Below are 25,089 nucleotides of genomic sequence, written 5' to 3'. Positions count from 1 at the left end.
TGGTTCAAGTCTTTCTGGCTGTAGTTTCTTTCATCTCTCCTGCTGTAGTTTGTTTCATCTCTGGGATCCTTGCCTGATTTCCAAGTTGCCTGGGTTTGATACTGCAACTTAGTAGCATTAGTTATTGTCCGAACCTAAGCCGTTCATTCTGGTGGCTACTGGCCACAGGTGGCAATTGAGCGCTTGAAACATGGCTCGCCCACACTGAGATGTGCTTTAAGTGAAAATACATTCCTGATTTCAAAGACAGAGTGCAGAAAACAAATAACCCCTCCCCCCCAAAACCAAAGAGACCAATGTAACATCTCAATGATTATGTTGATTGCATGTTGAAATGAAATTATTATGGATAAAGTGGCTTTGTGTGCTAAGCCACTTCAGTCATGTCCGACTGTTTTTGACCCCGTGGACTGTAGCCTGCCAGGCTCCTCTGTCCATAATGTTTCCCAGGCAAGAGTCCTGTAGTGGGTTGCCACTTCCTACTCCAGGTAATCTCCCAGACCCAGGGTACATCTCCTACATTTGACAGAAGGCTTCTTTACCACTAGCGCCACCTGGAAAGCCCATATTGGATTCAGTAAAATGTATTAACTTTACCTACCAGAAATTTTTATTTTTTAATTTTATTGAATTTTTTCTCTGTGCTGTGTTTTCATTGCTGTACTCAGGTTTTCTCTAGTTGCGGCAAACGGGGGCTACTCTTCACTGTGGTGTGTGGGCTTCTCACTGCGCTGGCTTCTCTTGCAGAGCCCCAGCTCTGGGACACAAAGGCTGCAGTAGTCGAGGTTCCTGGGCTCTAGAGCCCAGGTTCAATAGCTGAGGCAGAAGGGCGTAGTTGCTCCACGGCATGTGAGATCTTCCCAGACCAGGGATCGAACCTGTGTCCCCTACACTGGCAGGTGGATTTTTATCCACTGTGCCACCAGGGAAGTCCAGAAAAATTTTAAATGCATACACAGCTTGTATGTGTTGGCTGCCTTCAATTCTGTTGGACTGCATTCAATTCTGTTGGTCTAGGTACTGGGATGAGCCAGAATGAATTTGCAATCCTTCCTTCAACTCCACGAGTAGACTCTAAACAACCACAAGGTGCCAATGTCCCCAGCTTTGAATCTTGGTGACGTCCAACTCATGAGGACACCAAGGGGACCCACACATTAGCCCAAACAAATAGAACTGGGAATTGAAATCTGCACCCATGATCCACCCAGAAATCCTCAACAGGGACTTCCCTGGCAGTTCAGTGGTTAGGGCTCCCTGCTTCCACTGCAGGGGGCATGGGTTTCATCCCTGGCAGGGGAACTAAGATCCTACATGCCGAGTGGTGTAGCCAAAATAAATAAATAAATAAGTCCTCAGCAACTAGGTCCTGGTTTAGAGAGGGAGACTCAGACACAGACTGGGAGTCATTTTATCTACTTTTTTATTTCTACTTTTGAAAAACCAGATACCCAGGAATTCCTTCAATAGGTGGTCTTCAGAGCAAGTTTAATTTCTGGTTTCACATCACACTTTTTAGGCACCACTGTAAGTAACAGGTTTCCCCACTGTCCAAATTAGAGCTCTCCTAGGAGAACTTTCATAAGTGAAAATGGTGTAAAGTGAAGAAGCAATTACCTTAGGAAATGTCTTGCTAACAGATGCACAAAATAAATTGAGATAAAGTGCAGATGTTCACAGTTCAAAGCTATGGCGGTTTAAAAAAAGAAAAAGGACTTCCCTGGTGGTCCAGTGCTTAGGACACTGCGCTTCCACTGTAGGTGGCATGGGTTTGATCTTGTCAGGGGAATTACTATTCCTCCTGTCATGCATCATGGCCAAAAAAAGAAAAACCCAAACGAACAGAAAAAGCTATGGCTGTTAGTTGCTGAGTGTGGTTCCTTCTCTGTCACTCTCGCTCCCTCTGGTGCTCGAGGCCTCTGTAAGAGCTGCTGCAAACAGACGCTGAATGCTATTTCATTAAATCAAAAATCCTCTTCAAATTTCTTTAGTCAGGAAAACAGGTACTAATACAGGTCTCTTGTAAAAGCAAGAGGGCATAAAGTGAACTTTCACAAAACAAGGGATGCCTGTAGTTTTCCAATTATCTGTCTGGGCCAGGTCTGATTGTTCCATGCCAGCCTACAGAGTCTGACACCTGGGCAGATTGGTGGGGGGGGGTGTGCTGGCATCAGAGGTGCTACCTCCCTGGCATTCCCACTGCACCCCCCCGCACCTGCTCCCCTCTGTAGCCTCCTGCATCACTGTGCACCCATGTAAATAACAGGGAGCTCTGGGTCTCCTGAGGTTGAGAAGCAGGTGTGAGTGACGGAGCACTGACCTGCAAGAGCCAAGTGCCGAGGCTCCCCTGAGTCCCCCCCAGCTGTCTGCCAACAGCCACACTTTATTTATTTTTAATTTATTTTTGGCTGCACTGGGTCTCCATTGCTGTGCTCAGGCTTTCTCTAGTTGCGGTGAATGGGGGCTTCTCTCTGGTGAGCTGGCTTCTCATTGAGGCAGCATCTCTTGTGGAACACGGGCTCTAGAGCATGGGCTCAGTAGTCGCAGCACACAGGCTTAGTTGCCCCTCGGCATGTGGGATCTTCCTGGACCAGGGATCAAACCTGTGCGTTGGCAGGTGGATTCCCAACCACTGGACCACCAGGGAAGTCCAACAGCCACACTTTACTATCTGATGTGTCAGCTGTATACATATCAGACCAAGTTTGAAGGTCACCACGGATTGGGAATTGATAAGGGGTATGGACAGGGATGGAAGAGTTGAGACGCGGAAGTGATGACACTGTAAGTAGGGTTTGAGCCCAGAAGAGAGAAGAGAGGGCAAGCCTAGACTTCAGTTCATGGCTGAGGTTGGAGATGGATTCTTGTCGGGCTGCCTCACCTGTGAACCCACTGGGGGAGAAGCTGACCTTTGGCAGTGGGTGAGTCTGGGGGCAGAGGTTCCAGATGTGCTGGGGGACTGAGATGCCGGAACAGGGTGGGGACTAGGAATCCAGGTCAGCACTGCCCGGGTCAAGTCCTGCTCTGTCTGCACGTGACCAGAGGGGTCCTGGGGCCTCTGTCCTGGTGAGCAGCTTCTAGCTGCTCACTCTCCCCAGGTCCCTACTGCTGCTGCTGCTATTTCTTGCTCTCGTTATCTCCTCTCTCCCATTCCCTTCCTTCCTCCTCACCCCAACCTCTCATCTTATCTTTTCCCTGAACAAGCAGGACTTTCAGAGCCAGATATCTCCAGGCCCAAAGCGCTCCGGAGGCCAGGATGGGAAGACTAGGTTCTTGGCTCAAACTTGGCCCCCGGTGAGGGGAGGGCTCTTGGCCTTGGCTGTGCTCAGCCCCTTCCTGCCCCAGGCACAGTGAGGCAAGGGCCAATTCTCTGAAGGCCTGAAAGCACAGCACCTTGGGACCAGAGAGCGGTTTGATCCAGCTTTCTGGACTCTCTTGGGAGGTGAGGAGAGTCTGGCTTCAACCATAAAAGGGAAGTTGAGTCTTCTGACTCTTGCTAAGATGCTTTCCTGCTCAACTCCCATCTACTTTGCTGAAACCGGAAAAGACAGTTCTCTTTGTTGGGAGAGTGAGGAAGCGGAAGGGCCAGGCCCTCCACCCAGTCGGTGCCTATTTCCTGGCCGTGAATGGAAAACTACGCCCCTTCTTCCCAGTCTCCCAGCACCCAGTCCTGGGTGCTCCCTTCCTGCTTTTGGTGTCCAGTCATCACACTCCCTCCAGGGCCACGGAGCATGGGGGAGGGTCCTGGGCCACAGTGTATTCATTGACAGAAAGGAGACACAAGCTGCCGTGAGTTCCATGGAAGCCCTGGGACGTGATCTTTAATGGACGCTCCTGTCCCTGCCTCCCCACCCCGAGCCCCAGATGACATATTTACAGGATGCTGTTTGGAGCCAGTTCCAGGCCCACGTCAGTGTGCCTCCACCCCTCCCTGGGCACCGCCAGGGTGGGGGCTGCCAGGGTGGGGCAGGAGGATGTGGACAGCTGGGAGCCAGGTGGACTGGTCACAGGAAGTCTTGGGTTCTCCACACCCCACCCCCACCCCATGTGCACGCACACACAGACGTGCCCATGTGTGCAGAGGTATTCACACTTGTGTGGAGATGTGGATCCAAATGCTTGTGCCAGATGCATCGCCACCTGTGTGCACGTGTGTACCACCTGTGTGCACGTGTGTACCACAAGAGGATGCCTTAAGGTACCGCCGCAATAGTGCAAAACCCAGCCCTTAGCCTCCTGCCCCCGCCTCAGCCTGTGTGGCTGGCTGGTGGGGCAGGACTGGCCAGAGGGGTACCCCACCCACCCCCTTGCTTGGGCAGTGCCAGCTGGAGCTCAGTATCGAGGACCCCACTGCAGCCGCATCCAGCTGCCTTAAAGGGTGTCAGTGGGCCTCCGTCCCCAGTTTGCCCTGAGGGGTGGTACAGATAAACAGGGAGCCATTTCTTCCATGAATCCTCCTCACAGATGCCCCAGAGGAACTAAGACAGGCAGCTCAAAGACCCTGGGGGTGTTTGGAAACCCCTGGGGAGGCTTGGGGGTATCCCTGGGCAGAGGAGCTCCATTCATTTGTGGCTTTCATCCAGAAGGTAGCTTGATCCCCAGCTTGCCCCTGCCAGCTGGTTTTTAGCAGTCAAGGAGCCAGAGCTCATGTCCCAAATGAGGGGCATGAGGAAAGGCCATGCGCAGAGACTGAGGAATTCTGCCCAGCCTCGGCCTCAGGTTCAGCTGCAGTGGGGATCAGATCAGAGGACAACCAGGAAAATGACAGTAAACTTATTACCCGGCCCTGGAATAGGGTTAAGGAGCAGAATGGACTTGACAGGGCCTTAAGGACATTTCTGGAAGCTGAGGATCAAACGGGAGACTTGCCTTTTCCTACCTCCTCCTGTACATCACAGGCGGAGCCCCTAACCCTCCACTGGGCCACCCCTGGCCTTCCCTCCTTGGGAGAGTGCTCCCCCGGCAGATGGCCTGCGACCTCCAGGCCATGCCAAGTGGCACCTAAACCCTGAGTCAGCCCCAGCATCACCCTTCTTTAAAGGGGGAAGGTGCCATGTTATTTCAGGGACTATATATTCTAGGACCCTACCCTCCTCCCAAATACATGCGTCCTGGCAGGGAGAGCAGGACGATTGTTTTGGAATTGAAGACAATCTGGGACGTGTGGTTGCCGTACCCATAACCTAGGCCTCGGGCACGGAACAGGCAGCTTTGGTTTGATTCAGCACTCGGACTTGTCTCCAAGCTCAGCAGGGCTGGGCGGAGGGGGCGCGCAGGGTTGCCAGGCCCCTGCCTGGCTTAGGGACTTCCACGTTCAGTGAGAAGATGCCAGGTGTGACCACCCCCGCGGGGAGGGCCAGAGGGATGGCCAGGACTCACAGCTCCTTCAGTCCCTCCTGCAAATGTCGAAATATCCCCACAGCTGCGTGGCCCAAGCACCCCCAAAGTTACATTCATCAGTTGAGATTCAGTAAAAAAAAGAAAAAAGAAAAGGTTGATGTCAGCTCCCTCCCCCTAGGTCCCAGGAAGGTTAGACCCTCCCAGGTCCCAGTCGCCTGGCTTGGAGGCGGGGCCATCCCAGGCCACGCCCATCGCTGGCTGCGTGCCCTCCCCCCGCCCAACTTGAGCTGTGGCAATCTGTGATGATGGAAGCTACATTCACAGGAGGAGAGTTGGTGTGCAGGGCCAAAGCCGCATGAGGTGGGGTGGGGGACCATGAGGGAAATGCCCTCCAGGCCTGGTCCACCCTGGTGGTGTGAGGGCAGGGCCACGACTCGGCCCCAAGCCCCTGTGGGGCCAGGAGTTGAAGGGCTGGGCCCGGAAGACGTTTGCATGCTGCCTCCCTCCGTGGCTGGGCGGGGGCAGCCTCCTGGTTCTGGGCGGAGATGGTGGGCGCCAGACTCGGAGGGAGGTGGGGGTGGCACTTAGGCCCCTCCGGACCTGGAACGGAGAGGGGGCATCAGGGGAGGGTATGAGGCAGGGCCCAGAGGGAGAGCACCCCCACCTCAGCCGGCCCCGGGAGGTCAGTGCTGGGCCCTGGAGGCAGCGAGTCACAGGCTGGCCAGGGAAGGGGGTCTGGCGGGAGGTCAGACAGTGGCGACATGAAAGACAAAACGGATGGGACGCAGAGGTAGGCTCCCTTCCCCGGGGAGGAGTGGTGGCGCGCGCACAGCTCCAGGGTCCACGGGGCCAGAGGTGGGCTGACCATTGGAAGGGCGGGAGTTAAAGGACCAAGGCCTGAGGCGGTGAGTGGGCTGGAGAAGGGGGCAGGGGCACGTTGAGGACTCTCTTCCTGGAGCGGGGTTCTCCCACCCCGGGAGTGACAGCCGTGACCGCAAGGGTGGGGGAACCGGCCCCAGCTCCCCATCGACAGAATGCGAGGTGACCAATGAGATGGAGGAGACAAGGACAGCGGGAGGGAGGACGTGGCCGGCGTCACACTGCCCCCTGCTGGGTCGGGTCGTACCTTCCTCGGCGGATGTTTCTTCAGGAGCCAAGGCGAGGGGAGGCAGAGAAAGGAAAAGAAGCCTTCTGTGACCCTCCCCTTCTTCCAGGGAGGGGCCTCTGGCTCCCAGGAGACACCTTGCCCCAGAGATGCTAGACATTTCTTTGTCCCTAGTCGCTAATGACAAGCCCAGGGATGTTTGTCTCATGTTCAGAGAAAATAAGAAAAGAACTGGTCCAGGAAAACCCACCAAAGTTGAGTCCTGCATTTGAGTCACCGCCTGACCCTGGGCCTCAGGTGCCTCGTCTGTACAGTGAGGGGTTACACCAGCTTGAGGGCCTCCAATGTGGGTGCCCACAGAACAGCCACAGCTGGGTAGGGCCTGGGGACTCAGGCAGCCCCTGCTCAGCTCCACTCTGTGGCCAAGCTGGGAGACACTGAAGAACAGGGGGACCCAATCTTCTCATTTTTCAAAAGAAGCTGGAAATCTGGATTCTTAACATAAAATCCCTGGGTTTTAAAAGTCTGAGTAACTGATTTTTTAAAATGTAAAAACAAGACCCCGTGGGCTGGCTTGGTTTGCAATGTGTGAGCTCTGGTTTACCTAACCTCTCAGGGGGATCCCCTCAGCTCCAAAAGCCTGGGTCTCTGATAACCCTGGGGGATGCAGGGGGTGTAGGGCGCGTGTTCATGTCTTACTTAAATCCCCAGCCCGTGCCGCCCAGGACGATGGCTGCAACCAGAACAGCCCCGGCGATGGAGCCAATGATGATGTTGGTGCCGCTGGGACCTGGGGAGGAGAGCAGGGTGGGGTTGGCAGGGGCAGGCATGGAGAACGGGAAAGACAGAGCCCCACCCTGGCCAGTTCCAGCCTCACCCTTATATCTCTCTGTCTCCCCTGTGGGCGGAGATGTGGGCAGGGGGTTGTGGATACTGCAGTCTTTGCCTGTCCAATCTGGCTGACAGATGCACTTCCCTTCGTTGCTGCAGACCTAGAGGTGGGGTGGGGCCGGTACAGGTGAGCAGGGCTCAGTACCCTCTTAGAAGCCCCTCCCGAGATCCCTGGCCTCCAGGCACCCACCCCATGGTGGGAGCAGATCCGGCGCTCGCCGCTGCCCGGGCAGGTGCTGAAGTTGAAGGCAGAGGCTGGCAGGCAGCGATGGTCCAGGCACAACATGTTGGGCCCACAGGCTGTGCCGTCCTCCACATAGCTCAGGTCTGAGCCATCAGCCAGCTGCACATGACCGCCCCTGTGGAGATGGCACAGCCAACCTCCGTGCTTGCCATCCACCCCCCACACAGTTGCAACCTCCTCTTCCCCAACCATGGTCCCAGCCACACCTGCAATCCAGCTCCTTGCCCTGATGGTAGAAAGTGACGCTGCTGATGTCTCCCCCTAGATCCCCCAGCCGAGGAGCTCCAGAGATGTTGACACAGAGGAGGAAGCCACACAGCACATCCCTGTTCATGTGGAGACAGTGGGCCCCAAGTTTGACCTCAGACCCAACTACAGACCTCATGTCTGCCCTCTCCCCATCCCCCGATTTTTCAGAGTCTCCCATTAGGACTCAACAGCCTGTCCCATCTCTGAAAAAACCCTGCCCTGCCCCAGAGCCCCAGCCCCCAAACTGGGATGGCCCAACCAGAAGCTTTGACAACTCACTGTTTATTGCACTGGACCCAGCCTGACCCCTTGCGCCCACAGTTGCCACGTTCTGTCCCCTCCACATTCAGCTTCTCATAGCAGAAGCGATCAGCAGCCGCTGTAGGGAGAAGAGGCCAGCGTCACCCTAGCCACTCCAGAACCCACCTGGGACTTCAGGCCTGCATCTCCAACAATGGCCTGACTCCAAGTCCAGCTGAGTCGCTGAGATCCTGGGGAGCTGCATGTCTGCTGGAGGGGTTTTCAGCCAGAGCCTGCCCCCCCTCCAGCCTCTCAATTCCAGTCTTCCAGATACCTTCTCCCATCTCCAACAAAAGACTCACCATGAAAAAAAAAAAAAAGACTCACCATGGCCCCAAAGGGCCTGGCACTGCCGGTCCCGGGTTTTGCAGCGACCTCCGTAGCAGCGGCCCTGAGGGACAATCAGGAGACAGGGGACAGAGACACTGAGGACAAACAGGACACTGAACTGAGCCAGAGACCGAGACGAGGCGGAACCTCCATCCTTTCATACCTGTTCATGATCACAGTAGTAACCGTCCAGCTTGTGCAGGTTAGGTGGACACTGTGGAGAGAGGCACTGGACTGAACAGAGCTGCCCCAGGACTGGGGGCCAAGTTCGGCTCCAGGGAAGAATAAAGGCCTGCCAGGTGGGGGCTCTGGCCCCAGGGCCCCTCCATGTCAAAGACAAGAGCAGAGAACTCAGATCACATGGCTTAGCAGGTCCCAAAACCTCTCCAGTCTCCATCAGTTTTCTGCACCTACTTCACAGGACTGGGAGTACTTGATGACTGGAAGGTAATAAGGATTTAGACATTAAATAATATTATTACCCACTGTTATCCCTAGTACACACCAGGCACCTAGCCAGACTATAAATACTGGTCGAATGATTGGAAGAGCAAAGCCAGGAGGCATGAAAAACTCCTATCTCAGATGAGAAACAGCCTAATCAGCGGTGGCGACGCCAGCAGCCGAAAGGACGGGCGCGGAGAACAGTCACCCAGGAGAGGGATAGTGGCTGCCTTGTTCGGGGGTCCGCAGGGCAGCCGGGACGGGCGGACCTGGCTCGAATCCCCGGTGCAGGTCTCCGCGATGTCGCACTCGTTCACAGCTTCTCGACAGGACACACCCCGCGGCTCGTACTAGAGAAGGCATGCATTGCGGGGTTCAAGCAAGAACCACGCACTCCCGCGTCTTCGCGCCTCCTCGGCCCCACCCTCTCCTCGGCTTCGCCCCGGACCTCTCCAGCCCACTCGCACCGTCCCCAAGTCCGCTCACGGTTCCGCCCACACCACCACTTATCAGTAGGTGCTCCGCCCCAGTCCCCGTAGCCCCGCCTTCAATAAAACGTAGGGTGCCGCACACTCCGCCCCTCTCCTTTCCCATTGGCGCTTTCTTCGCGTTAAGCCCCGCCGCCCCTACGGCCCCACCTCCCTAAGTCCCGCCCCCTACATGTACTCTGCCCAGTACCTCCCGGTCCCGCCGCCTTTCCGCCCCTGCGGCGGGTACCGCTCACCTTGCAGCGGCGACAGCAGAGACCGTCGCTACACATGGCGTCGTGAGTCAGGGTGCATTTCTTGCAACAGTTCCCTCCCGCGCGGCTGCACTCCTGAGGGACACAGAGAGAAGGCGAGCCCTGACCCTCCCCACCCAGACCTCCCTCGCACCCACCCCCGCGTCCCCCACCTCCCATCTGGCGCCCGCACCCGTCTCGCACCTGCACCGAGCCGCAGTCGCACTCCTCCCCCGCCTCCACGAAGCCGTTCCCGCACTCAGGCGGGTCCAGGAGCTGGGGGGAAGGGGTGTCGTGTCGCGAGTCTGGCCGGGACCCTGCCCGAGCCCCGCTCCCACGTTCCTCGCCCTGCGGCTGGTATTATACCTTGAGGGGCTTGTTGAAGAGGCAGCTCCCGCCGCCCTCCTGAAGAAACTGGTTGTACTCGTCGATGCTGCAGCGCGAGAACTTGCGGGGCAGGTAGAACCTGGGCAGGGGTGAGGGGACCGTGCTGCTGAGTGCCCGCTGGCGCACCCTCTCGCCCCTTCTCAAGACTGGGATGGGGTGCACCGGAGGACTCGGTCACTGTCTCGAGGAGGCTGAAGATCTATGTGCGTGGACACTGCACGAAAATCCTCCCGCCTGCCCATCAAAGGGCAGTGGGCTAGGGACGCCGCTCCAGTTGACTCGCCGAAACCTCAGGACTCCGAGAGTCGGAGCGAGGTTTGTGAGCCGAGGAGGGGAGAGGCCTCCAAACGAGGCTTTGGCGGCGCCCAGTGGCGACTCTGCGCACTGCGGTCTGGACAATTCTGGCGTCCGGTTAGGGAATGTGTGTCTCCCTATACAGTGTCCACAGACAACTGCGTTTCTTGGCATTCTGAGTGGTCCCGAGAGCGGGGTCTCTTGAAGCAGCCAGGTCCAGAATGTCACCCAATGCTCACCCTGCGGCTCCCTTTGCCCAAGAACTCACCCAGTGTCCTCCATGATGCAACCCAGCCAGTTGTCCGGACATTTGCAGTCCCCTGCAAGTTGAGCCAGGTGAATGTAAGGGAGGGTGAAAGACGGTCCCCCTTGTGTGGACACCCTCTTCATTTCTAGAATGTGGGTCTGGGCTGCGGGTGGGGGTCTTCACTGATACCTGCCGAGCTCCGGTGTTTATTCCACATCATGCCCAGGTTCTGCCCCAGCGTCTGGGCCAAGGTCACCGCCATGGCCCCCATGTTGTCATACTTGGGGTGAAGAAAATGGAGCACAAAGATGTCTACATCCCTCCAAAAGGCACAATGCTCATGCCTTTTGCAGCCCCCTCCCTCCAGCCCCAACCCCAGCCACACCCTCCCCCAGCTTACCTCGTTCACGCCCCCTCCCCTTGACAGCGAGCAGATGCCCCCCACGTAGGCAGCCCCGCTGCTGGTGCTCTGGAAAGTTCTGCCCCTGGAAGAGAGAGGGTTGCCAGGCTAGCCTGTTCTCCCTGATGGCTAGCCTGGGCCATGAGGGGAGGTAGGCGAACCTCCATACCAGAGCCTCCCCATGGGGAGGTGATGAGCAGTGCCCTTTATGTCAGCCTGTGTAACTCAAGCAAGCCCCTTTCCCCTTTTGGGTTCATTTGCCCATAAGCCACATGAAGGATTTCTAATAGGTCATCTCTAATTGCAAGGACCTTTTATCAGATTTTTCTCCTGTACCAGGGCATCCGGTCCCTGAGAAAGGGATGCTGGGACCATTTGAAAGAGGGAGCTGGGTGAAGGGGAGATGATGGGCAGAGGAAGGTCACCAGGGTAGGGAAAAGGGGCCTCAGCCTAAGAGGCAGGGGAAGATGACCAGCCACTGTTGCAAGGGCAGGTACAAGGGGATCCCAGTCCCCTCCTCCTGCAAGAGCAATTGGCCCAGAGCCATGTTCAGTAACTCTGTGATCTGCAATGACTAACAGAAGCTGGCAGGGTCCATGGAGTGGGGGACTCACGAGAAGAGGTGGGTGGCATCACTGGGCTCCAGCAGGCCCTCCCGCCGGTAGACCATGAGCCTGGCCAGGGTCTCCAGGAGGTCATCCTGCACCTGGATCTTGTCCCCATCTGCCCACGTTTCCATGGCAACCAGCACGATGCGGGTGTTGAGCTGCTCCTTGTACATCTGTGCCAGGAAGAGAGAAGATGAGGAGGGGGCTGGAGGTCAATCTGTCCCTCCAGGAAGTGGGGGTCAGAGGATGACTATGCCATTGAGCGCCCACCCCAAGGATGTGTGCATTAGTGTGGGGTGTGGGAGGAAAGGGAAGGGGAGGGAGGGCTGCTCACCACATCTGCCAGGTTCACCACGGACTTGGCAAAGTTGCTGGTGAGGACCACTGATTGCCGCATCTGCTCAAACTGGGAGAGAAGAGAGTGGGCAGAGGGGCAAGGCTGCTTCCAGTCCCTCCTCCCAAAGTCACAACCCCACCCTGCCTGGGAACGTACCAGCTGGTGGTCATTGATCACGATCAGCTCCACGTACTTGGTCTCACTGTGCACTGTGGGGTGGCCCCGGCGGACCTAGGGGGTGGGTGGGCACTTGGAATCAGTTCCCTCCATGTCTGGTCAAGCCATAGACAGACTCGAGAGGGGCTGGGCTCCAACCAGGAACAGTACCAGCTCCCCACTGGTGGGGGTCCCATCCAGCCTTGGTACGAGGCAGGCAGCCTCAGTTTGCCCAGGCTGGGGACGTGTGTAGACACTAGCCTTAGGGAGTGGGGTGGGGGGCTTCCTCCCAGGGGTGTTCTCTGACCTCCAACCACATCAGTCAGAGCCCTCCTTTGCCCCGGCTATAGAAGGGGATGTCCTGTCTGGACCACTGCCTGGGGTCTCTGCAGTGGGAGGTCTGTACGGGCCCCCGTACCTGCCTTTTCCTTCTCAGCCTTGGCCTGTCCGGAGGAGCAGCATGGTCCAGCGCAGCAAACAGGCAGCCTGGGGGAGGGTGCCGGTGAGGGGGGCACAGCCGGTCCCCTCCCTAGCCCTGCTTTCCCTCCCTTACCTGGTTCCCTGCATCCGAGGGGGGCTGGGAGGAGAGGGGTCCGGTAAATGAGGTGGGGAAGGGGTCCCTGCAATGAGGGGAAATGAGTTCTTGGGGGGGCCGGCCAGGTCTGCTCTGAGCCCCAGTGTGGGGAGACATCTCCAGCCCTTCACCCCAGCCCACCCCAGGGTGACCCAGCACTGGCCGGAGCTCCCATGTCGGATCTGGTCTCCCAGATGCTCAGATTCCGGGGTCAAGACCTGGGGGTGCCCTGAGAGACAGGGGCAAAGGACACTGGAGCCTGGTGGGAGGTTACTTGGAGGACAGAGGGGACATTGGAGCTGGGGGGCATAGGAGGAGGGAACCAGAGCTGGGGTCGCTGCAGAGGGCAGTGAGGCTGAGGTTACCAAGGCAGAGGGGGGTGGGAGCGGGGGATGAGGCAGCCGCAGCCACTGAGATGACAGCCACTGGGATGACGAGCGGGGAGGGCCTTCGGGGGGGGATGGGGAGGGGCTCACCTGGGCGTTTTCCCGAGGCCCGGCCATCTCTCGGGGCTCCACGATGTAGGTGAAGTTCCCGTCAGAGAAGACCCCACTGCAGTGAGAGAAACGCAGCTCCCCACTGTCCCCACCGTTCCCAGGCCTGGAGGCTCCTCCCCTCACCCAGCTCCCCCGCACACACTCACTGCAGCCCCTGGCAGGTGGAGAGGGCAGCAAAGGAGTGGGGGTTCCCTCGGAGCTTCCCCTGGTAGTAGCAGTGGTCTCCAGCACCCTAGAGGAGCAGAGAGCATGATGGACGTGCCCCCTTCCCAGCATGAAGGCAGGAGGACGTGTGAGGGCTACTGAAGCTGCCCCGTGTGGTGCGCAGGTGGCTGGAAATCTGGGGACCTGGAAATCCCGGGGTATCTGGAAATCTGGGGACCTGGAGCCTGGCTCTGCTCTGGCTGTGCTCCTAATTGGCTGTTTCACCCTGGGCAAGTTCCTAGCCCTCTCTGGGCCTCCCTTACCTTATCTACAACATGAGGCCCCCACATCAGTGCCTCTTAACCATGAAACTGGGGCTGGTACAGGGGTCACAGACTTCTTTGAGAAGACTAACTGACATTCACATAGCACCTACTGTGTGCCAGGCAGTGTTCTAAGCACTTACCATGGATCAGCTTGCTTAATCAGATGAAAGCTATGGGCTTACCCCCTACATGCACACACCATTTCACACATAGTGTGTTCACAGATGCCACAGCCTCTGTGGACCACCCCTGGTCACGTGGTCTGCGGCTGAGGAACTGAGCAGCGCGTGCCCTCCCCTCCTGGCTCGTGGGTCAGAGGGGATTGACACCCCCTCGCCTCTGCTTCCTGCAGAATTACTTGTGCTCCAGTTACTGAACAAGCTGGAGGGGGAGGGCCGAGGCTATTTATAGACACTCATTCATCTTTGCTCACACCCCTGGGACTTCGGGCCTGGGACCCTGGGGTCCCAGGGAGCCAGGAATTCCTGGGGCCTTGGTGCTGAGCAAGATTCTGGCCATTGAGCACTGGGGGGTCCTAAAATGTCTTCAAGCTGGCAGACAGACCAGCTGGGGGTCTGTCCCCTGGAGTTGGGCAAGGGGAGCTCAGAGCTCCACACCATTTGACAAGCCGCCCTGACTCTGATCCTGGAGGGGCCAGGCCCATCCCCAGTGCAGAGTATACCCCCAAGCCCACCTCCAGCGACCACCTCCCCCTTCATTCTACCTCCCTGGCCCCTTCCAAAGGCACTCACGGTGCTGTGCTGGGTCGGCCCCTCCCGGCTGAAGTGGCGCTCCACGTATTGTGAAGAGAGAAGGTGACTGGAACAGAGTGGGCAGGAGGAAGAAGGGGGTCAAGGTGGGGCTGGGTCCTGCTTGGGACCCAACCCCACTCAGATCCGGGCCCCGCCCCAGCCCAGCCCCCAGCCCCGACAGCCAGACAAGCCCAGGCCATGTCTTGCCTGCCCGCAGGGTGCTCAGCCCCTGGACTCCAGGCCACACTCACTGGTTCAACTCCAGATCCAGAGTGAAGTTGGAGTTGAAGGCTGGGATGACGAAGCTCACCTGGGCCAGATGGACAGGCTGGGAGAAAGGAGGGAAGGCAGAAGGGGAGTTGACCTGGGGAGGCCTAGAAGTGGGAACTGGGGTGCCAGGGAAGCCCGGGTACCGGGAGCAGCCCTGGGGAGGGGATGGCCCAGCCCCAGCCGCTGTGGGGACCATTGATTAGGAGGGAAGATGTTTTCCTCCAAGCTCATCTTCCTCCAAGACCCTGTTCCTTTCCTGAGGTGGAGGGGCAGGCGTGGGCATCCCTGGGCACTGACCTCCCTGCTCTGGGTGCCAGCCCACCCTCTCTGGTGTAGGTGCCTCCCTGGGGCCACTCTATAGGAGCAGCAAGGAAGGACCAAGGCAGCTCAGCCTGCCTGCTGCCTCACAGCAGACCGTCCCTGCTGTTGGCAGGGCCACCCCGACTCCCAGGTGGACTAAAGGGAGGCCCCTAGAAGTATCATGGGGAAGAGGCAAACAGGAGATGCGGTGCAGCGTGATCCCGGGGCCCTATGAAGCAGGCCCCCCACTTCCTGTCCCCCTCCCTACGTTGGCCCCAGCCTCAACTTATGGAAGAGGCCTTGTACGCTGCAGACAGGGTTAGAATTGATTGAAAGGCCCCTGGAAGCTGCGGTGATGGGCGAATACCAGCCCGTCAGGAGGAAAGAACTTGGCTCCTCTACCCTCAAGTCCATTGCCCTCTGCCTCGCCCAAAGCAGCTCATCTTTAATATTTCAATCCCATGGTTAATTTTTAAACACGGAAGTTTTCCCGATAAATTTTTCAGAGGGGCCTTTGCAGTGGGGCTGGGAGGCTCCGGGTTGTCATGGCAACGTACCAGGCCTGAGCAAGATGGCTGCCCTCCCAGGCCTGGGCGCCCAGCTACTGTAGGGGGTGGGGACTCCAGAGCTGAAGCTAGTGAGCCTGGAAGGAAAGTGACCCTGAGATAAGGGGCAGGAGAGTCTGGGTTGAGTGGGAGTCGGCCTTCTCAGCTTCCACGCCCACCGCAAGCCTTAAGTCTTACAAAAGATCTGGAAGCAGGAGAAGGGCCTACTCGGGGCCGGAGCCATCTCACCCCTGTCCATTCAAGAAGGCTAAAATCCAGATCCCCAGATGAGGGGCCCACCACCAAGCTGTACAGATGTGAGGAAGTTTGTTGGCTGTCTTTTTTTGGCGGGAGTAGGTTACAAGAAGGAGGGGAGCCCCAATGTCACAAAATCCCGTAGCCTGGAGCAAGGCAGCTTCCTGGTCAACTGCCTAGACTACTACTCTTCATGAGCCCTTAGTATATGCCAGGCACTGTTCTGAATACTTTACGTGCGTGCGTGCTCAGTCGCTAAGTCATGTCCAACTCTTTGCAGCCCCATAGACCATAGCCCACCAGTCTCCCCTGTTCATGGAATTTTCCAGGCAAGAATACTGGAGTGGGTTGCCATTTCCTCTTTCAATGGATCTCTCCAACCCGGGGATCGAACCTGCGCCTCCTGAATCTCCTGGATTGGCAGGCAGATTCTTTACCTCTTTGCCACCTGGGAAGCTCAAACTACTTTAAATATCATATTTGATCTTCTCAACAAACAACCCAACGGAACAGATACTACTGTTATCCTCATCTGACATATGGGGAAACTGAGGCACAGAGAGGCTAACTAACTTGCCCATGGTCATAAGAATAATAAGTGGTAGAGCTGGGACACAAGCCTCAGGAATCAGCTTCTGGGGCCTTTTTACCCGGAAGGTGAAGTAAGGTGGAAATGGCCCAGTGTCCATAAGAGGCCCTGGGAATCAGGGTGAGAGTGCAGAAGGGCCAGAGCCCGGGTCGGCAGCCCTCTGAGCCCCAAGGACACGGACTCACCCCATCCCACATTGACTGAAGCTCCAAGCTCCACCCTGAGCCCCTAGAGCATCGATTAGACTTGAAATAGAAAGTCAAGGACAAGGAGGAGCTTCCTCCTCCCCACCTTGGCCTGGATCATCTCTGCTTTCCCCTGCCCCTGGGCCCTGACCAGCTCTGTCCCCAATACCCTACCTCCTTGGTCTGGCCCATCCCTGCCCTCCCTCTCCTCTTGTGAGACTTAGACTATCTCTGCCTTCCCCACCCTTCCCTGTCTGGACCACCTCTTTTCTCTCTTGCCCTTGGGTCTGTTTCTACTTGTTCGTTCTGGCCCCAGGGACAAGCCTCCGTCCCTGCCCCTATGCTGGCCACCCAGGTGAGCAACCTGTTCAGGCCCCTTGCCTTGATTCCGCTCTGGAAAGCTGGTGGCCTCAGGGATAATCCAGCAATCTCTCTGAGTTCAGATTTTTTTCCCCCTGAAAATGGTTAAGAGGAGCCTAGATGCAAGCCTGTGAGGTTGGCTTGTGTGGCAGAAGCTGTCTGGGCTTGGAAGATTCTGGAAGGGGCGACCCTGGTGCTTGCAAAATCTCCCCCACTTAGGAAGTCAGTGAGCTAACCCACCAGGCTCCCCGCTCTCTGTGCGGACCAAGCTGACCACCCCTTCTGGAGAAAGTCAGATCAGTGGGGGAGCAGACCCCAGGTCCCCTGTCCCCAGCCCTTCTGCAGCCTGCCGAGGCCTTGGCTCCCTCCCGACCTGGCAGGGCCTAACTGGGGACTGGGCGCCTCCCCAGCAGGACACAGGGCTCAGGCCAGGAGGGGTCCTGGGGCAGTGCAGGGGCTGCTGTGGGGGCTGGGAGGCAGGCCCAGGAGAAAGGGGAGGGAAAGTGCATAGCTGTGTAGGTCTCCCTGACCTGGCCCGATGTGGGGTACACAATGGGGACACCCCTTGTCTGCAGGAAGGGAAAAATCAGGCAAACCCACCTCAGTCCCCAGGACCTCTGTACCCCAGGTGGCTGGAAGGAGGCTTCTGCTGGCACCAGAGTCCTAACCCTCCCACCCCACCCCCAGTTAAGCTTTCAGCTCATGTTCTATTAACCCAACTGTTCCTGGCGTGGCTGGCCTCCTGCCCTGGCCCGGCCCGGCCCTGACCTCTCCTGTGATCCCTCGGTCCCTCCCTTGGGAGCCCCTAGTGTCCCTGACTGCCGTCCTCCCCTGCACCCAGCTGCTGGTGACAGCCGACCGGGCCTCCACCCCATGCCCTGAGCTTGCCTCTTGCTCCCCGGCCACCGGCTCCCATGTGCTCAGGCTCATTTGATCTCAGCCCGCCCAGGCCGTCTGGTGCTCATTTTATAAGTGCCAGGGAGGGACACTTGGAGGTGACTGGCCCAGGGCCACGCTGGGGAGGCGCTGGGTCAAGGCTCACCCTCAGGCTGGCCTTCCTGTCTCTCACGGCCGCTGTGACCACCTGGCTGCGGTCACCTTGCCCACCCCAAGGTTTCCCTGTCACCAGTTGGTCCACTCTCCAGGCATCTGCTTGCCCACCACCAGATAGGATGCAGAGGTCAGGAGATAAAGACCCTGCTGAAGTTCTAGAATGACAATACTAGTGCCAGGGCTCCTCTCTATACCTATGGGGAGGTGCAGAGTCGGGGAGGAGTCCTGGGGAGTCTTGGAGAGGAGGAGGTTAAAGACCTTTCTTTAACCAAATGCCCCAAAATTCGAACATTGAGGCACTACTCCTCACAGAGCACCCTGAACCCCTCCCTCCGAACCTCCATCTCTTCCAGGACCTCCTCTTCCTCACGCTTGTCTGTGACCACAAGCCTCCACCCACCCACCCAACAGGGCTCTGAAGTGAAGTGAAAGTGGCTCAGTTGTGTCTGACTGTTTGTGATCCCATGGACTGTACAGTCCATGGAATTCTTCAGGCCAGAATACTGGAGTGGGTAGCCTTTCCTTTCTCCAGGGGATTTTCCCAACCCAGGGATTGAACCCAGGTCTCCCACATTGCAGGTGAATTCTTTACCAGATGAGCCACAAGGGAAGCCCAAGAATACTGAAGTGGGTAGCCTATCCCTTCCCCAGCGGATCTTCCTGACAGGGCTCTGGCTCCCCTCTATTCCTGGGCCCTCGGGCACACTGATTTCTTTGGTCACTGATTCAACTTTTCACAGGGGTGGTGCATAGGTCCCTGGGGCTCCAGCTGCACCTGCCCTTGTTCCTGCCTAGGAGCCCCTACACTTATGTTGTAGGAAAGGCATCAGAAAGAATGAGTGAGCTGCTTACCCTCTCTGAGCCTCAGTCTCTCCACTGGTAAAATGATGTTGTCATGAGGACTAAAGGAAAGCCCTCTTTAACGTGTTATTCTCACAAAGGTTGTGCTTAGTCGCTCATTCATGTCCGACTCTTTGCGACTCCACGGACTGCAGCCCTCCAGGCTCCTCTGTCCATGGGATTCTCCAGGCAAGAATACTGCAGTAGGTAGCTGTTCCCTTCTCCAGAGGATCTTTCCAACCCAGGATCGAACCCAGGTCTCCCGCATTGCAGGTGGATTCTTTACCATCTGAGCCACCTCACAAGGGTTAGTAATAATAAATGAAGAAAGAAGTGTAAATGTTCCAGTGGAACTGAGCTTTGAGGAAGTGGATAAACCATGTGGGCTGGTGGTGGTAGATGGGGAGGAGCCAGAGAGGCAGGAGCCCCAACCTGGGAGAAATCCCCCCGCCCCCCGTTCCCTGCCCTGGTCCCTCAAGATGTAGTGAGGCTCCACTTTTCAGCAGGACCATGGGAGTCCCAGGGAATGAGCCCAGTTGGACCAATATCCGATAATGGAATTTGACCTAAATGCTTGAAGACAGAGTCACTTCCTTACGGGTCATTAGTCTCTCTGGGGACAGAGTCTGGGCAGCTGGGTCCCTCTAGGCAATCAGGAGGGGTGCTTAGGTGAGGCCAAGTCCACAGGCTAGTCTGGCTGGGGAGGACTCAAGACGCCTGCCATGTTGCGCCCCTCCCCTCCCCCCCCACCCCGCAAACCTGCCCGGAGTCTGACAGGTAAAGCTAAACGCCCTAGCTCCTGTTTCTGACACCCAGTGCTCCTGCCACGCCTGGCCCTGGAGGGAGGGCAGGCCTGACAGATGTTGAACATCTGCTCTTGCCGGATCCCAGGCAGGACACCTGACACCCATCAGCTCCTCTAATCCTCCCAGCAGTCTGGCAAAGCAGGGACCACTGTTACCCCCATCTCATGGATGGGGAAGGTAGGGTTCAGAAGGCTTGTCCAGGTCACTCAGTCAGAAGCAGGGGAGCCAGGACCCACTGAAGGTGTCCTGCCTCAAGCCACAGGCACAGCCTTTCAAAGGGAAACTGAGCTTCCTGAATGAATTCTCTCTCTGCCCAACCTCAAGGCAGGGCTGGTTCATGGCCCTCCCTGGAGCAAGCTGGACTCAGCGCAGATCCTAGCCCTGGCTTCCAGCCACCAGCCTCCTCCAGGAACCCCCTCCTGCCTCTGACCCCAGAGCAGAGCTGTGACCTTGGCCGAAACCACAGCACAGCCTTGGCCCAGGACGGGTACTAGGGCTCCAGGCACAGATCCTGTGGCTCCCTGCCTGTGACTGCCATCTTGCAAGGGTGGGGGAACTAAGGCTTGCCTAATTGCCCCCCAACCCTCTGTAGCAACACAGCATGAACACCGCGGCACACACCCTTGGCCAAGGGCTTCCAGGTGGCAACTGTTGGTTGGGACAGCCCTCACAGGAGCGAAACCCAGTGACTGAGGTCCCCTCCCCCAGCTGACTCAGGGCCCTGGGACCCTTCACCCCTCTGTTCACTAACTCACATCCTGCCTTCTGTTTTGTTCTGAAGGGGGCTGGGTTTTTCCAGGGGGAGGCACAGCCCACATAGCAGCTTGATCCCTTCAGAACACATATAGCCTTCAATTCATTCAGCCCACTGACCCAGGTACCCTTGTGCAGTGAACAACCAGCTCGACTGTACACTGTGGCCCAGATCACTCTTTCACCTCACTCCCAGCTGCAGCCTCCCACTGATCACAAGTTTCTGCACTTCCAGAAGTTCCCCCACCTCTTGGCCTGAGGCCCAGCCTGCTTGCAAACTGGACAGAAGTGAGGTGTTGAAGAGAGCTGTGGCAAAGAGGGCAGAGTCCCCTGGCTCCCTCTTTGCTGCACCCCTGAGGAGAGGCCAGCATGCACTGGCTAAGAGGGGTGCCCTGAGAATCAGTCTGGACCATGCTACTTAAGTGCTGGGGGACCTGGAGTACTTCACCTCTCTGTGCCTGTTTCCTCATCTGTGAAATGGGAATAATAATATCCTCACCTCCTGGAACTGGGTTGAGGATGTAATAAATGAATAAGACACAAAGGCAGAACAGTGTCTATTCCATCAAGAGCCCAGTAAATGTAAGCTTTAATTTCTCTAGCTTCTAATTCCTTCCTGGCCAGCTTTCCTCTCCCTGGTCAGCTTCCCTCTCCCTGGTCCCCGCTCACAAAAGTCAGGCATCTTTCCCCATCACCACCTGCTGGCAGTGGGTGGGTCTGAGATGAATGTTGTCATCATCATGATTTGAGGGATCCAGAAGCTAGGGCTCAGAAAGATGCCGTGGCCAGCCCAAGGCTGGAGCAGGTGAGCACCCCGGATCCCCCTATCCCACCTTGCCAGCCAGCATGTGTCCCCAAACTCACCATGTGACCCACAGCAGATGGAGATCTTGCTGCTGCCCCAACAACTTGCTTGGCTTGAGGTCCCAAACGGGTGCAAGTGGCGGGGGTTGGGGGGCACTTCCTTTGGGACACTGGGCTTAGGGCTGCACAGGCTCCACCAAGAGCCCCTGAGGTTCTGAGGCCAAAAGTGCTCCAGGGAGAGATGTCCAGCGGGAGTGGGAGGGGCTCCTTCCGGTGAGGAGGGAATATTCCCGACATCTCATCTTGTCTTCCTTGGTCCTCCTCCACCTTGTGCTGGGTGGGGTTGGAAAGTGCCACCTGTGCCTAAATCCAGCGAGTGCAGAATGGCACCATGGGACAAGCCCTAGTCTTGGAGGAAATCACTCCACTGATAAAGGTCTCATTGACTGGGACTTCCCTGGTGGTCCAGTGGCCAAGACTCTGTGCTCCTAAAGCAGGGGGTCCTGGCTTCGATCCCTGGTCAGGGAACTGGATCCCACATGCCGGCACTAATAGTTCTCACGCTGTAACTAAGACCTGGTGTAGCCAGATCAATATATATATATATATATATTTAAAGATCTCATTGTCTTTGGGCAAGTTACTTAACATCTCTGAGCCACAGTTTGCACATCTGCAAAATGGGCAGACACGAGTTACCCGCCTTGCAGAGCTGTGAGAAGTCCACCTCAGGGGAAACAAGAGCACGCAACGCAGGGCAAGGAGTCGGTCTCCTAGGGAGGCGGAGGTGAGGTCCAAGGGGACGGAGGTCCCCCCTGGAGGTGACTGTGACCACTGCCCCGCAGATCCACAGAACCCTCCACTCCTGCCCTCCAGACACCCTGTTTGGCTTATTCAGACTTGGTCATGCACACATGCCAGCCATTCGCCCAGCAGAGTGACACCCAAAGAAATTCCCCCATCCTCTGTGTATCCCATCCAGTCTAGTTGCACCCGTCTTGATCTCCTCTCCATCACAGGCACCACCATACCTCAGAATCCTGCCCATGACTCTCTTCCTCAGGAAGGATTAAGCTGAAGGAGCACCCACTTTTCATTCCTCCCTGGCCCCCCAGCTTTCCCTCATCCTGTCCTCTGATCCCACTGTGGCAACACCCCATCCTACAATCTGGACATCCCCTAGGATACCAATCAGGAGACCCAGAAGCCTGCAATGGAAGTCAGCTCCCAGTCATGGTTCACAGGCAGGGGGGCACCAAGGGAGAAAGTCGGCCTGAGGACCAAACCCAGCCAGGATGACCCCATCCTTGGCCCTGGGACCATCCCTACTGCCCATCTACCACCTTCCAGGGAGCCTGGGCAGCTTCCATCCCCTTACCCTCCCTCCTAACCCACCTTCCTCTCCCCCTCCCCTCTCCCCCTCTCCCAGGCCTCCCTGCTCAGGACCATTAAACACCCCCTCCCCTGCTCTCTCAGGCACTGCCCTGAGTGGTGGTCCATCTATTATGCATGCTGCCTTCCTGCTCCATTCCATTTCCCGAGTAGCTCCCCCTGCACCCCCACGGCCCCCTCCACCCCCCCTAAGGGCTTTTAACCAAGTACATTAGGCAGGGCCAGATGCCAGTCTGACAGATGTCCATAACGCTAGCCTCCGTTTCCCTCCTTCCTCTCTCTGCCCAGCTCGATTCACCTCCCACCACTCCCAGCTGCCAAAACTTCCCAGACCTTAGTGGTACCCTTCCTCTGAGTCTCTCTACTCCTCCTGTTTCTGCCAGGCCTCGCCATCCCGCCCTCGCCTCCCCCAGTGGCCTGGCTAACTTTCAGCTTTGAGCTCCTGGAGAGCCGAGGCGTGCTGAATGAATATTCCATCTGGGTGATTATTATTCACATGATATTAATTAATTATTAATTGCAATTAATCTCCTTCATTTCTAACCTTCCTCAGGGAGGCAGGAGGGGCCTGGCAGCTGAAAGGGACAAGGGGTGAGGGGAGTTGGCATTTGTGAGTGAGCCTGGGGCCTGGAACCTTTTCCCAAGGCCCCACCCACAGTGAGAACGGAGAGGAGAACAGCAGTTCTATCAGTGCACAGGGGGAAACTGAGGCAGAAGCAAGCATTAAGTTGGTCCCTCCAAAAGCCCATTGAGAGTGGCTGTGGCGGAAACCCAGGAGCCCTAACCCCTGACTTGGTTCTTAGCTGCTTCTTCCTGCTTCTCACCGCCCTCCCCGAGCTCCATGTGGTGTAGGACCACTTTGGACAGGAGAGGGGGCTGGTGGAAGGCTGACCAAGGCTGGACTGAGTCCTGGGCCTTCTGGGTCCTCTGAAGGCAGGGAATCCCCACCCTGATGGGAGGGGGCCTGGAGAGGGGCAGGCGGGTGCTCCCACTAGCAGGTTCCAGCACCCTCTGGGTAGCCCACTGCACGGAAGGGGAGGCGCCCAAGCCCAGGCTGCCCCATGGTGGCCCCTGGGCTCTAAGGCCTGCCCCAGCCCCCTGCCCTCACCACCCGCCCCACTCACCGGGCCGCCCGGAGGCTCCTGGCGGACCCTGGTATCCAACTGCTGCTTTCTGACCTCTCCCCCGGAGCTCTCCCCCACCAGACGGCTGGGCTCTGTGACCTCCGGGGCTTCCGGACCCCCCAAGTGTGGAGAGACCCTCCAGCGCAGCGCTCCAGCAGGACCCCAAGTGCCCACACCTGGGGAGAGAAGGCCATGGCTGCAGACGGATGCCCACCGGTGGGGCAAGAGACCAGGGCAGGGGTGGGTACGGCACGCCCCTCCCCCACTCTGCTGTGGCCTTGGAGCCCGGTGGGGGGGGGCGGTTCTGGGTGGGAGGACCTGCTGCCCTGCAGAAGGGGAGAGGGGCCAGGAGCTGCTGCACTCCAGCCCGGCCGTCACGACTGCCCCCCCACCCCATCTCCCCGCAAAGCCGCAGAGACCTGCAGACTCCACGGCCGGCGACAGGGGGCTGGCAGCGGTGGGGGCCAGATGGGGACAGGTGGGTGCCTGCACCCTCCCTCCTCCCCCGCCCCCCGTCCCCCGCCCCCCGCGCTCTGGACCGGCTGTCACCCCAAGCACTGCAGAAAAGGTGGCTGCAGCAGAAACTGCCGCAAAACCCGGGGCGGGGGCAGGGAGGGGGCGCCGGGGCCGGGCCGGGCGGGGGTCACTCACCCGGCGAGGGGAGCAGCAGCAGCAGCAGCGCCGCGAACGCCCAGCGCCGCAGCCGCCTCATGGCTCGCTCATAATCCTTGGGGTCCGGGGGCTGCGGCGGCGCGCGACGCGGGCGGGCGGGAGGAGCGGAGGGCGGGGAGGCGCGGGCTGCGGGCGGCGCGGGCGGGGGCGCCGGGCGGCCGGGCTGGGGGCGCGGGCCGGGGGGAGGCGGCGGGGAGGGTGCCCGGCTCAGCGCGCTCCGGCCGCGGCCATCCCGGCGGGGCGGCGGGCCGGGTTAAGAGCCGAGCGGCGAGCACGTGAGCCGAGGGCCCGCCCCCGCCCCCCGCGGGCCCCCCCAGCCCGGCAGGGCCGGGGCCGCCGCGGCGCGAGGACAAAAGAGGCGCCGCCCGCCCGGGACCGGCCTTCCCGCCCCTCCTCGGCCCCCTCGGCAGGTGCAGGGCGGGGCGCGCCGATGTCCACCTCGTGGTCCCCTCCTCAGTCGCCCTTGCTTGGGGAGCTGCGAGGACCCGTTGGTTAGTAAGGGGCGGGAGGCAGGGTACAGAGGGACCCCCGGCCTCTGAGCCGGAGATGGCCCCTCTGGGGCAGATCCATGGCTGCCCCCCCTCGGTGCTCCCCGCTCTGGCTTCGAACCCAGGAGGGGGCTTCCTTGGAACCAGCCCCAAGCACCCTGCTCCACCGAAGGCTGGGGAGCCAGGGACAGAAGTGAGGGGCAGGGATTCTTGTGGCCCACAGCCGGCTCAGGCCTTTGGGATCTCCGGTGGCCGAGCAGGGCACTGTGGGTCTTCTCAAACCAGACCCCTTTCTCTCCAGCAGTTT

General features: G+C 58.3%; 1 protein-coding gene across 3 annotated transcripts; it reads right to left on the bottom strand.

The window, feature by feature from the left end:
• Positions 1 to 3,794: 3,794 nt before the first annotated feature.
• ADAM11 (ADAM metallopeptidase domain 11) lies at positions 3,795 to 24,468 on the bottom strand. 3 transcript variants are annotated; one of them, XM_043904847.1, is made up of 27 exons: positions 24,274 to 24,468; positions 23,623 to 23,798; positions 14,598 to 14,674; positions 14,347 to 14,413; positions 13,271 to 13,356; positions 13,104 to 13,179; positions 12,607 to 12,673; positions 12,472 to 12,539; positions 12,054 to 12,128; positions 11,895 to 11,966; positions 11,567 to 11,733; positions 10,953 to 11,037; positions 10,742 to 10,832; positions 10,574 to 10,625; positions 9,991 to 10,090; positions 9,829 to 9,900; positions 9,628 to 9,720; positions 9,173 to 9,253; positions 8,623 to 8,673; positions 8,457 to 8,520; positions 8,109 to 8,208; positions 7,787 to 7,906; positions 7,527 to 7,695; positions 7,323 to 7,437; positions 7,145 to 7,235; positions 6,467 to 6,484; positions 3,795 to 5,940 (listed from the first exon to the last, which is right to left on the bottom strand). In XM_043904847.1, the coding sequence occupies exons 1-27, from the start codon at positions 24,332 to 24,334 to the stop codon at positions 5,925 to 5,927; spliced, it is 2,310 nt and encodes a 769-aa protein (XP_043760782.1). In that variant the 5' UTR covers positions 24,335 to 24,468; the 3' UTR covers positions 3,795 to 5,924. The 3 variants fall into 3 exon arrangements, with proteins under 3 accessions (XP_043760782.1, XP_043760781.1, XP_043760783.1); XM_043904846.1 differs by having other exon boundaries at positions 3,795 to 6,484; XM_043904848.1 differs by lacking the exons at positions 14,347 to 14,413; positions 14,598 to 14,674; positions 23,623 to 23,798; positions 24,274 to 24,468 and having other exon boundaries at positions 3,795 to 6,484; positions 12,476 to 12,539; positions 13,271 to 13,335.
• Between the last annotated feature and the right edge of the window lie 621 nt (positions 24,469 to 25,089).

Source organism: Cervus elaphus, chromosome 5 (assembly GCF_910594005.1).
Source record: "Cervus elaphus chromosome 5, mCerEla1.1, whole genome shotgun sequence".
Lineage (NCBI taxonomy): Eukaryota > Metazoa > Chordata > Mammalia > Artiodactyla > Cervidae > Cervus > Cervus elaphus.
This window is presented reverse-complemented; position numbering and strand designations above follow the sequence as displayed.